The sequence below is a fragment of the Spea bombifrons genome, chromosome 7, assembly GCF_027358695.1.
Source record: "Spea bombifrons isolate aSpeBom1 chromosome 7, aSpeBom1.2.pri, whole genome shotgun sequence".
NCBI classification, from domain to species: Eukaryota; Metazoa; Chordata; class Amphibia; order Anura; family Pelobatidae; genus Spea; species Spea bombifrons.
The window spans coordinates 42,351,252-42,364,159 of NC_071093.1; the positions used below are offsets into that span (position 1 = coordinate 42,351,252).

The following is a 12,908-nucleotide window of genomic DNA, read 5'->3' on the forward strand; positions in this document are numbered from 1 at the left end:
AACAACGGGAGTATGATCTCTCGTTTCTACTGGACCTGTCCATTTAATCAATTGCCCCATATGTCTACCGCCCCCTATGAGGCCATCAGCAAAGAACCGAAAGCCCAATTAAAGCATTCCCATTTGAGGTTATTACGCAATATTTCGACACGATCCAAGTGACCCGCTTATGGCAGAACGTACAGAGCTTGGATATGATCTTCACGTCAGATGGATCCCTGGAGTGTTGTATAAGATACCAGAAGACTTTTACAAGCTTTAGAGACAACTCTATACATTTATCTTGTTTTTGGACAGAATTGGGATACATGGTGACAGCCGTGAAAATAAACTGGAGTCAGATGCTGGAACGCGCACTCTTTATTGCGAGGATATTGCAGATGGCCGTTACATTGTATCTTTAAAATCCGTCCCCCTTCAAGTATTCATTCCATAACCCCTCTGATAAAGGCATAGATCTAGCTCACGTCATAACTTTATATTAAATCCCGGGCACGCAGTGCAGCTGGCACGGTATCTCCGCAGATCATCTCTTCTAGAACATCCATGAAAAGGCTGGCAGACCATTCCTCCTGCAGAAGGTTGCTAAAAATTCCCGGGTGCTTCTCCTCCTCACAGCCCAGCACCAGTCCGCGCGTGGTGCGGTCTCACAGCAGGCACGAGGCGGGTTAGGCTCCCGATTGCCACGCTCTGACGTCGGATATCTTTCGGGGTGGAAAACTTCACCCACCGTCTGAGGTACAGTAAAGAAAAAGTGTCCTGGATGGAGAAAAAAAAAGGGAGAACAGTAGAATCGCGTGCTCACAAAAACAGTGAAAACGTTATAATACATTTACAATTTTACGTGTATATACTGTAAATTATCCACAGCCATTAATTGTTTGAGACGTAAGACTGATTTTTAAATTATGACGTATTGGGCACATCATCGGTCCTCTAGGGACATCTTTTGGTGACTTTTCTGGCATGTCATTGGTGCGCAGAGAGGATAAACCACAAGGACTTTACTCGAAACCAGAGCTGCGGTTAATCATTTAGTTAACCCTTATATGTCAATCAAATAGATATCATCTAGATGCCATTAATAGTGGGAGGGTAAACAGATAAACCTTAATTATTTTTGTTTTGTCAGGCATTGTATGCAAATTATGGGACAATACATTTTTTTTGCCTATTCTGCTGCAAAATGATGCTGCATGTTTAAGAACTTTTTTTTTCTTGATCTATACATTCACAAGAGCTATTTAATGCATTTAGCATCAGATTTAGCTGAATAAATGGAGGAACTATGAATTTATAAATGACCATTTAAATCCTACTAGACAACATTTGTTATTGCTGACATTATTCCTACCGTATCAATGGTTTCATTTAACCAAGTTAAAGATCAACCCTTAATTGCTTTTTTTTGGTCGCTATGGAGATAGGAGCACTTTACAAAGGTTAAAATTCCTTTTTAAACATGGCCTACAATGCATGTCTTCTAAAGACTAGGATTGGAGGACGTTTTCACCGTCTCTCTGTCCCCCTTGGATCTTTCACTCACCGTAAGACTCAGGGATCCGGCCACTTGTGTCTTCCCTTATCTGCTATTCTCAACTTATCCAGGTTTTCTTGTACGGCTCTCAAGGATTTTTCTGCACAGAACACAGACAGCGTTATGTGAAGGATAAATACTTATTGGGCAACTCTGTGTCTGAGAATGAGCCCAGCTATATATAACACAAAATGCTTGGTGCAGCTGGGTGAGCCATTGTGGGCTTCATCCCAACGCACGGCTAAGCCCAGGGTGTCAAGGTAGAAGGAACCTCCTCAATGTATTTTGTCGTTGGTTGATGGGGTCCACCTCCAGAAAGGCAAGTCATCTTGTCCCGTCTGGCTCTAGTGCTCACCCGCCTGTAATGTTTGGCATACAGAACACCTCAACAAGGACCTTACCCAACATTCTGGTGCTTTCCTCCAAAGATGATGACAGCTCCAACATGCTCATGGACCTCACGGTGGATACGTGTCCCCCATCCATTCCTAACGAGCAAACATCAGTACCACGTTAAACTTACACACATGGCCTTCCAAACACGTAGCATATGTATGACTATACACTCCTGCCGCGCACACAAACAAAAATATAAGAACACGGACTTCTTCTAACACAAACAGCATAGCATCGCCAGGGACGCTTTCCTTCAGGGCTGCAACATCACAAATATTACATGGTGTCCGAAGTATTTCAAGGTTTGTGACCAGAAGTAAATATATTTGTCAACAGCTGGATTTCGATTTCCCGAACCCTGATTAACCCTTTACTGATATGTGTATATACTGTGCTGTCTTGAAGCACTTTCTTCGAAAGGTTCGCTGTGCAGCCAATTACCTGGAACTTTTGACATCCTCGTCCTTGGTGTGGACGGTTTGCCCAGCCGACGAGTCAGTTCTTCTTGACAGCACCTTATGCAGATATGAATGATAATGTTAGAACATATTCCCAGGCAGGGATACTCTTATGGGAACCCCCCTCCCCCATAATTTTAAGATAATAATTTCATCATTTCCTATGCGGAGTACCTCAGCTGGTTCATGGCATATTGGGCATCAGTTGCTAGCTGACTCGTAGCCTCCAGCTTGCAGCAGACAGTTCTCCACTTGGTGTCCTTCTCCATCAGGCAACCTTCAGCCACGGCTCTCAGTTCTCTCTCCTGGGCTACCTGGGCTTTAAGAAGCTCGGTCTCTTCACAGTTCTGTGGAGGCAAAAAAAAGAGATGCAAAGCAGGTGATGCCTATAGAAAGGTCTGGATCTCCTGGTTCTGAGCCCTTACTCATGGTTAATAGTAATATTTTGTGTCCCCCCCCCAATTTAATATATTTGCATACATATAAATATAATTGTATACAAATAGTAATAAAAATGTTAAACGTGGAGACAGAAATGTATATGTGAAAGCCTCATGTCCCTTTAATTACCGGTGCAAAAACATCTTAAAGTTGGTCTATCTCTGAAGATGGCATGATGCTTCCAGCCTCCTCTGAGGAAAACATGGTGGGGCAATGGCATTACTCTGTTTCTGGATGATGTTTCTCATCCTCAACAGCCAAGGTATACACGTGCTTCACATCCTCCGTTACCTTCCGACAGCACCAGCGCTACTCACCTTGTGTAGTTGGATGGCCAGCTCCTGCATCTCTGCTTCCAGACGGTCAGCATAAGCCTGCTCCAGTCTATCTCCAGGAAGCCTGGCAGAGCTGTGCCACCGAGCAATGGCCGAGGTCATCTTCCTCTTCGGACCAAATAAGCTGTTAAGCGGTAGGAAAAGCACCAGTCACTGTGCGATGTGTACCGGAATTTCAGGGTTTTACCGAGACTTAAGGGCAGGAGGACATATTCTAGAGACCTTAACCCACAGCCATTTGAGCCATACTCCGTACCAACTGGTAGAGCCGATGGATGGTACCTCGTTTCAAGCAAGATAACCTGGTTTGAGCCATCTCTGTCCAAGTACTTTAAGTGTTCCTTCATTAGTTAAAAAAGGACACTTTGTCCAGTTTCCTTCCTAACCTTTGGAAGTTAAGGACTTGCTCATCTCCCAATCGATAGTTGCCCCCAAACACCAATAAAGCCCTCTCAATATTCTATGAGTGGCACTTACGTGATGCCAACTTCTCGCAGGTCTGTTTCAGTGAGGGTAAGGAAGATCCTCAGATTCACATCTTGCTCTTGAAATACCGGAAGGTACTTGGAGCAACCAATTTGTTCGAGCAGCTCTGCCAGGTCCTAGGGGTAATAAAAAAAAGCAAAATCACGTATGGGTTTATCAAAAGAGAAATACGTATAATACCTAGTCCACTAATACCCCCTGTTATTGGCTCTGTAGGTCAGGAAGTTTATAATAAGAATGATCCATTCTTGAGTTCCAACTCTGAATAGTGCCAGGTACGTGGATCGGAGCAATGGTAGGACATGTTTTTCCTACGTAACCCTTTCCATTACTGAAGAAAACGCATAGCAATACATTAGCCAATCTTTTAGACGGCTTATGTCACCATTCTTACCTTTGGCCCCGTGTACTGCGGGGCTTCTGAATCTGGATGGGGCTTTGACGCTTGGCAGTTGGGAGCACCGGGAGCAGCGTGGACATCTCCATTGTATGATCTTCCCTTGCCTTGGGTTTTGACGTTTTTATGGTTGGCGCTCTCTACTGCTGGGTCTGAATCCTAACGGAGGGGGGAAAAAAAATGAGGTTTTTGTTAAAATACAAGCTTGTAGTACAGCAGTGCAGGGTCTGGGACTAAGGGGAGCGATGAATCCTTTTGTGAATACTTGAAAGGCTCAACTTTCAATTAATTCTTAGAGAATTATCGTTATGGTGTGTAACGTAAAGAATGTTGGTACCTCGTTACTTTCTAGCGAAGCCTCATTGCTCAGTCCTGTTTTGGGGCACGGCTCTTCGCTGCTACTGCTCCTCAATCTGCTAACGTCCTCCTCATCTGAAGGCAAGAAAATAGCTTAGTGTTCACGGTCATGGAAACACAAAACCCCCAAAAACATACACTTTGAGTCTTGTAGCAGTAACAATTCTCATTCCCATACCTCTGCTGCTTCCATTGCTCTCCACATCACGCTCGTTAATGGGGGACGTTACATCCCGGTATCGCAGACCTTCATCTCCTCCAGCGTCACAGTCTAGGTCGTTGAAAGTGACATATCCCTGAGCTGGTACCTTGTCTGAAGACAGAAGACAGAAGAATTACACAGATGGAACTGAAGTGTGACCTACCGGACAGTTCTGAATATCTGCTCATTCCTGATCATTTATGGTATTTCAGGATGTATTTGAGAATGGCTGGAAATCTTTTTCCCTAAACCCCGACTATGGTAGAGTCAGGTTTTTAGGTTGCATGGTTATCTGCCCAGTCTTAACATTTTGGGTGGATATGTGCGTTTCTTTTCACTGATGCTCACCGCATGCAACCTGATTGCCTCCACCTGTTATTTTGGCCAACGCTTGAGGACCATCATGGATGCTGGGACCTTTAGCCTTGCGCTGCGGTCTGTGACGTTGAGGGCTAGAAAGGGATTCATCTGAAGAGCTGAAATCTTCTCGACGAGCTGCAGAGGGAAGAAGTCCATTACCTTCTAAGAAGGTGGCTTTTTTTTTTGGGGGGGGGGGTTGGGGTAGGACTAGAACTCTTTAAAGACCCGAGTTACCTGATCCCCTGCTGTGTGTCCGAGACACGCGGTTCCGATGCGAATCCAGAAGCGATACGATCCTAGAATGTCCGTATCTCGCAGCAAGCATGCGGGCCGTATCCCCGTTATGGTCCGTGGCCGTCACCTTCACACCCTGCAGACGGTACAAGGTTCAGCATCTCTATTTGCATAAACGCTTCTAATAGCATGTATTTACTATTATATTTTCGTAGTTTCTATCATTTCAGAGTTTGAGAAACCCCTTACATTGCGACAAATCAACTCTAAGCCATTTAGAAAAATGTAACACGCTTCCAGAAGCAAAACTAAAGTTAAAGCGATTTGTAAGAAAACAGCCTTCACATTTTACAGATACGTGCTGCTTTCCACCCCTGGTCACATGATCAGGGAGAACGTTATTATTTGGCATCTCCTGCTGTATCAGCCTTTATCCTTATTGATTCATTAGCTTGAACTTGAATGACCATGCTGACCTCTTCCGGACCTTTGCTCTTCTAGCACACAGTAAATAAATTAAAAAATATATATATAAAAGACAACACTCTACGGCGGGAGGTATCAGAGGAGCAGATGAATCTGGGCACTCACATGATTCAGTAGATGTTGCACTATGATCTCATGGCCAGACGCTGCAGCCTCCATGAGAGGCGTAAATCCATAGACAGGTTCCCTACAGAATAAAATAATGATTGGTGTGATACATACACACATACATACATACACACACATACTTTTTGTATATACGCTACCATTCAAAAGTTTGGTGTCAATATAGGGTCAAGGAAACTTCCTTGTTTTTTGACGGAAAAGCACATTTTGTCCATTAAAACAACGTGAAATGATCAGAAATCCAGCACAGACAGGGTTAATGTTGTAAATGACTATTGTAGCTGGAAACGGTTGATTTTTAATGAAATATCTTCATAGGCGTACAGAGGCCCTTTATCACTCCCATCACTCCTGTGTTCCATTGGCCCTTTATCACTCCCATCACTCCTGTGCTCCAATGGCCCTTTATCACTCCCATCACTCCTGTGTTCCAATGGTCCTTTATCACTCCCATCACTCCTGTGTTCCAATGGTCCTTTATCACTCCCATCACTCCTGTGTTCCAATGGCCCTTTATCACTCCCATCACTCCTGTGTTCCAATGGCCCTTTATCACTCCCATCACTCCTGTGTTCCAATGGCCCTTTATCACTCCCATCGCTCCTGTGTTCCAGTGGCACGTTGTGTTCGCTGATCTACGTTTAAGTTTAAAAGGCTAATTGACCGTTAGAAAACTCTTTTGCAATTATGTTACGGCGAGAAATTTCCTTGTTTTTCCCATTAAGTGACCCCAAACTTTTAAACGTTAGTGTGTGTATAAATTGTTGACACATCAGCACAATTTTGACATTCACAAAGTTCCCAAAATAAGGGACTGAGCGGGTTATTAGCAATCCATGCTTTGAATCTCACTTCACGTCCCCGTTGGCTCCGTTTTCCAGGAGGAATTGCAGCATCCTCTGGTGTCCTGCGCTGGTGCAGTGGAAGAGAGCGGTCCAGCCGCGGGAGTCTCTCACCTCCAGCTTCGCACCTTGCTGCGCGGATCGGAAGGAAGAAGAGACGTCAGAGCGGGGCCATCGACCAAAGACGCGCGGATTTCATGAAATTTTTAAATAAAGCGGCCGTATTTATAAAAAGCAATTTGGGGAAGAAGTTCCAAACGTGCAGTGATCCCCGCTGTCCTGGATTCAGTACTTAGGACCAGAATCACTATTAATAATTTAGATTTCTAAACTGCCTTTGGGAAAACATTAACATTTCAGACATTAAACGATTTGGGCTGAAATACAACCAGGTTTATTAAAGCAGTAAAAGTATTCACTACTTTTGCCGTTGATCACAATCCAACACGAACCAGACTGCATCCGGGTTCCCACTATATTAAATACTGAAGGTTATCTATAAATTCTATTTTATGTTGCTGCTGATTGGACCATTCTGATGGTTGCTATGGTGATACAATCACATTTTAAAACTTGGAACTGAAAAGGGTCTTTAAAAATACCGGCATATATAATGATATATTACTGTTACCCACAGTCCTTTGCAATTGCCGCTATCCCATAAATCCCAGCGACGGTGGCAAACAAATTGTATAGATAGGGATATGCCGTAGGTTGGGTTAGAGCCCATCAGAGACATCTCACCTGTATCAGGAAGTATGCCACGCTCTCGTTCCCGCAGCTGGCAGCCAACATTAGAGGCGTCTGCCCGCCGGGCGTCCGGCAGTTCACATCTACCCCAGCTTCCAGGAGCAAGCCAACCACCGAGTCGTGTCCGATGTAAGCAGCGTACATGAGGGCTGTCCAGCCACCTACATTCTCCTGGTTCAGATCCACGTCCTTTCTAAAGAGCCAAGCAGGGAAATATTAGTAATAAGACAAATGCTTTGCGTTAAACCCGGCGTTCTCAGTGAAGATCAGAGGAACGTTACGTAGATGAAGCCACATGGCTTGAAAAGAGACCCCCACGGTGTTGCCGCGGGTCAGGATAATGGCCCGTTACCTGTTCACAAACCGCTGTACAACGTCATACTGCCCGATCGAGGCTGCCGTGTGGAGGTCCAAAGGTAGCTCCTGGTCATCAAGAGGTTCTCCGTACCACATGGACAAGCTGTGGTTTAGCATCTCGGTCTCACTGGCCTCATCACTCAGCTCTGCCATGTCGCCGTTGCCGAGCAATCCCTGAAAGAAGATTAACTTCTGGATTTAGAATTGTCCTACATGACCGAGACACCGAGACACCGAGACACCCACCCCTCACCCCTCCTACTACACAGACACCAAGACCCATCACCTCTTCTAATACACAGACACCAGGACCCATCACCCCTCCTAATACACAGACACCAGGACCCATCACCCCTCCTAATACACAGACACCAGGACCCCTCACCCCTCCTAATACACAGACACCAGGACCCCTCACCCCTCCTACTACACAGACACCAAGACCCATCACCTCTTCTAATACACAGACACCAGGATCCCTCACCCCTCCTAATTCACAGACACCAGGACCCATCACCCCTCCTAATACACAGACACCAGGACCCATCACCCCTCCTTATACACAGACACCAGGACCCATCACCCCTCCTTATACACAGACACCAGGACCCATCACCCCTCCTTATACACAGACACCAGGACCCATCACCCCTCCTAATACACAGACACCAGGACACCTACCTCTCACCCCCATATAAATCAGACATCAGGGCATCGGCCTCCATGCTTTTCCTAATACTAAATTCTAAGGACAAATTACTTTCATTCTATATAATACGCAACTCAGGGTAAGAGAGAACTCACCTCCTCCAAAAGTTGGTATCAGGAACAAAATAGTTCTCACCCCCTCCTTCTCAGCAGAGACCTTAGCCCCACGGCTGGAATCTCACCTCCCCGCACAGGATACTAGAACTTGTAGTTCTTTCCTCATTCTTTCTTTCACGTTTTCTAGTTTTTAAACTACAATCCCCACAATCCCTTGCCTCACGCTCCACCCCTCCTTTGATTGACGATCCTACCACCTATTAAGTTTCTGTGTTACATCAAGGGCGCCGTGCAAACAAGCCAATGAAAAGCAAACACAGAAAGTCCTGCCTACTATGTGTTTACCATATAACAAATACGGTTTAAAAGCGGATTAAACATTTCTTTAGTATATTTTTTACTGCATGTTTATTATGGTATAAAATAATTTATCTTTATATTCTATTATCTCTGGTGTAATGTAAAGAGTGGTATTTAATTTAATAATGGTTTCATTTACCTGTGAGGACCTATGAGAGGGCTGAGCTTACGTTTATTACCCTGGCAACGAAGGTTGAAAAAGACGCTCCGGGACGTTAGGGGTGTGTGGCTAACTTTTGGGCGTAACTAACTGCCCTGGTTGCTTAGTGAAGAGTCCATAGGCGGGGTCTGTTCCTTCTTTGCACCACCTTTTAAGGCGTGGTCATAGTTTTCAGTTCGCTTTTCTGGTCCTCGTGGCTGCATACAGCGCAGAGGAGCGCAGTGGGCGGGCGTGGTTATGCGTGTAGAGGGCGGGGTTGTGTGTGTTTTTGGGCGGGGCTGGTTCTGCACCGGCAGTTGGTGACTAGCGGTTGACAGCCAGGGGTTTTCGGTGCTCCCCGGTCAGGAAAGGGAGGTGAGGCCCCGGGATATTGGGGGCAAGGGTGGAGGTTATGCCACAAAATGCAGTGCTGGTATATATACAGCAGGCCCAAATGTGGGGGTGGTCACTATGGAAACGGGTATACTGACAGGAATGGGCCATGTGACTGTTCAGTTATATATCTCAGGCACTGCATGGGCTATTAGTTATCTATACATTAATATTAGGGCACCGAGGGAGGTCATGTGACTTATTTATACGTATAATAATGTTAAGGTATTGGATTGTGCTATGTGACTGTGCTTCAAACAAATTCACTATCACTATTAGGATGTTTGGTCATGTGACTGTTATATAAATTATGGAGAGAATCAAATTAGGTCAACGCTGGCATCACGCAAATTTCTATTTAAAAAAATGGACCGGTGCACACAAATTAGCCGAATTAGGGAAACTAAAGCAACTGATCCCGTAATCAATCCTAAAGTGCCAAGATAATGTGAAAATTAACTGTGCGCACTCTAAATATAGTAAAAATAATATAGAAAAAATCTTTAGCCAACGTTTCAGCCGTGAATGACCCTCATCAGGGCTAATAAATAATGCCTGCTATTTGTTAGCCCTGATGAAGGCCATTTTACTATGACGGCTCATCTTCACATTGACTAACCTGGGTCATGTGACTATGATATGCATTTTGTACGTACATGATATTAGTGCATTGATCGGGATCATATAACTGCGATATAAATAAACCATAAGCACATTAATATTCATGAACAGGTCTGATCCCCGTCATTGTGTTTTGAAATGGTGAACTGTCATTCTAAACATATATCATACGCATACCCTGTATGTGCTTTGCATTTCCTGTATTGAGAATATACAAAGTCATCGTTTAAAAGAGAAAAAATATTTGAAATTACATTTAAATGGGTTTGCACACTTCACTAAGCAGCATGTCCCAGTGTCAGCTTTACCCCCAAACAGCTTGTAAGGGCCACCTTTACCCCCTTTACAGCTTCTCTGTGCCATCATTGTCCTTAACCAGCATGTCTTTGCCATCTTTGTCCCCAAATAGCTAGTCTGTGTCATCTTTGCCAGCTTGCAGGTTCCCCCAAACAGCCTGCGTGTCCCATCTTGTCCCCCCCACAGCATGCCTTTGCCATCTTGGCCCCAAATAGCCTTCCTGTGCCTCTCCCATACCACTTACCTACAAGAGTAGTGTGTCTCTTTATCTCCATGCTGTGAGAGAGTGTGAGAGACCATCCGATCGGCATTATCTGCACCTAGCGGCTTTAAAGGGTCGGACAAGGGGGTGCTTGCCCCCCCCCCAAGCAACAGGCCCAGACTCAGCTGCAATGCCTGCGACTATAATTGTTACGACTCTTCACACTTTTTTCAGGGTTTTTATTTTTAAACCTAACTCCCTGTGCGTTTTGTTGTATTTCAGAACTTTGGGGTCTGTTCACAAAATGTCCTCTGAAAAAAAGACAACTAGTTCCACCGAGCCAGACGGGCCCGCAGACTCCGACTGGGACTCCATCTTCTCTACAGTGAAAGCCCAAGTACCTTCTCTCGATTCCGATGAAGCTTCACTGGTGAGCGGAAATCATAAAGTGCAGCCTTCCTGACCTTATAGTAATATAATAACTATACAATAAAGCGTCTTCCCACTTTATTATATCTTGAGATTATTTAGGTTTCCAGTCTCTTTTCATTTTTCTGTTCCACAGTCCGACTGTGAAGATGAGGAGCTGCATATCTTCCAGAGAGAGGACTTATGTTTCGTGTCAGACCTAGCTGGTGATGACCTCTTAAAAGAAGCAGGAGGAATTGAGGTGAGTATGAGCATTGACACAGCTACGTAAAGGTAATACATATAGCCCCCTATAACATATAATACATATAGCCCCCTATAACTTGGCAATTCACTAGGTCTCGGTTTAAACCAAACAAAGACAAGCAAGTAGTATGGAGAACGTTGTAAGTAAGTGGAACAGCCTCCCAGCAGAAGAGGTAGAGGTTAATACAGTGAGGGGAACAGTGAGTTCCATATTTTGTGAGTTGTGCCTCCTGTGTTTTCTAGGAGGAGGCCGTGCCAGTTGACTTCCAGGCCGCCAGCTGGATAGAACCAAAGACGAGCACCTCTGCAAATCCAGATATCGATGCCACGGCCCCGGACCCTGAGGTGGCGCAGCCTGACCCAGCTGAGGAAAAGCCCCCACAGAATGAAATCGGGGGTCCAAAGGAGAATGCATTGAAACAGTGCGCTGAGATGCTGATCGGTATTGATGACACTCTTGTCAAGGAGAAGTTCAGTGACGCTGACACCATTGACAGCGGAAAAGTAGTTAACAGGGACGTGGAGACCGGATCCCATCCCACGGAACCCATGGAGGTGAGGTCTCATTCGGAGGAACGGCGATGCACTTTGTTATAAATGAGCCGCATTTCGATATAACCACAAATCGTACTTTCTGTCTTTGCCTGAAAATTCAATAAAACTACGTAACTTCACGCAAACCTTATCTTATGTGACGTGGGAGCAGCCATCTTCTTGTTCTCGGGATCTGCATAATTATTCCTCCCCTTAAGACATCCATCCTCTGTCGTTGAGTTTCTGATTGTTGTTGAGTGCTTCGGGCAGCCTTTGTAAGAGTTGATGGAGGAGAAAGGAGAGAACTATCACTAGCATTATCACAGTCCTCATAACGGGGCAGAACCCCTTCAATGTCTCCTTTCCTGTATATTTCAATAATATCATAATCCCGTGGCGGGCCTGCGATAGTTGCGGTGTAAATCGTAGCCCTAATATTCTCTCGGATTACTGGAAGAACATACAACGTCTTCTGAGATAAAAGGGTTGTTCTCACTGTAAGAGAACGACTGATTCCCAACAACAACCATGTAATCATTCTTTTCCATTTGACCCATTTCAGAGCGTGCAGCAGCTGGACCTTGAAGGTCTTCTTTCGCAACTCAAGGAGATGGGAAACGGTCAACGTCCCGGTGACACATCCCCGTACAGCACTGCAGAGACTGGTAAACCCACAACAAATTATTAAAGTCTGTAAAGGGTTTATCTGCCGTTTCAGTAAAAGTTATCCTCCATGATGCTATTCCCTAATCTCTCACCACCCGCGATCACCTGTTTTAAGGGGATGAAGGCGAATTCTTCACAGCTTGATGGCCTTCATCAACTCCATTGGACCTTCTCATGCTCCTTTGCCTCAGTCACATCTTTTTGTCTTGTTGTGTCCTCGTCCTTGCAATTTTGTGATCAAAAGCAGTTCAGAAGTTCAAATTCCCATTGATCCACCCATTCCCATTTGTAGTTCCTTTTTTTTTTTCTATTTCCTAATAGAACTAAGAGCACCGCCACCCATTGAATATTATTCCGCACAACGACAAGACCGGATCATGGAGCGGCTGGTGGAGCTGAGCACCAGGCAGTCTCAGGGCCTCGATGATCTTCCACCGTTGGACCGAGATAGCAGCTCCTGCAGGTGCCCTTGGGACTGGGACGGTGCCAGGG

The 12,908-nt window shown here is 45.1% G+C and overlaps 1 protein-coding gene and 1 long non-coding RNA gene across 2 annotated transcripts; one reads left to right on the plus strand and one right to left on the minus strand.

Moving 5' to 3' along the window:
• Positions 1–342: 342 nt before the first annotated feature.
• On the minus strand, positions 343–8,688 carry ANKS3 (ankyrin repeat and sterile alpha motif domain containing 3). The gene is made up of 17 exons (XM_053471021.1): positions 8,569–8,688; positions 7,760–7,938; positions 7,402–7,600; positions 6,668–6,789; positions 5,795–5,876; positions 5,204–5,339; positions 4,958–5,104; positions 4,586–4,720; positions 4,388–4,482; positions 4,048–4,209; positions 3,645–3,769; positions 3,150–3,291; positions 2,566–2,738; positions 2,375–2,448; positions 1,939–2,025; positions 1,547–1,637; positions 343–759 (listed from the first exon to the last, which is right to left on the minus strand). Exons 2-16 carry the CDS (start codon positions 7,915–7,917, stop codon positions 1,555–1,557), a joined length of 1,920 nt encoding a protein of 639 aa, XP_053326996.1. The 5' UTR covers positions 7,918–7,938; positions 8,569–8,688; the 3' UTR covers positions 343–759; positions 1,547–1,554.
• Positions 8,689–11,647: 2,959 nt separating this feature from the next.
• On the plus strand, positions 11,648–12,836 carry LOC128501900 (uncharacterized). The gene is made up of 3 exons (XR_008355068.1): positions 11,648–11,771; positions 12,313–12,415; positions 12,738–12,836. It is a non-coding gene; the product is annotated as an uncharacterized LOC128501900 (long non-coding RNA).
• Positions 12,837–12,908: the final 72 nt, after the last annotated feature.

Bases quoted from the DNA above. Each gene is read 5' to 3' on its own strand.
- ANKS3 (XM_053471021.1), bottom strand. From the start codon at position 7,917: ATGGCAGAGCTGAGTGATGAGGCCAGTGAGACCGAGATGCTAAACCAC. The intron at 4,483-4,585 runs GTATGGGAATGA...TCTTGCCTTCAG, and splicing joins GAGCAATGGAAGCAGCAGAG to ATGAGGAGGACGTTAGCAGA. The intron at 2,026-2,374 runs GTAATTGGCTGC...TTTGCTCGTTAG, and splicing joins GAGGATGTCAAAAGTTCCAG to GAATGGATGGGGGACACGTA.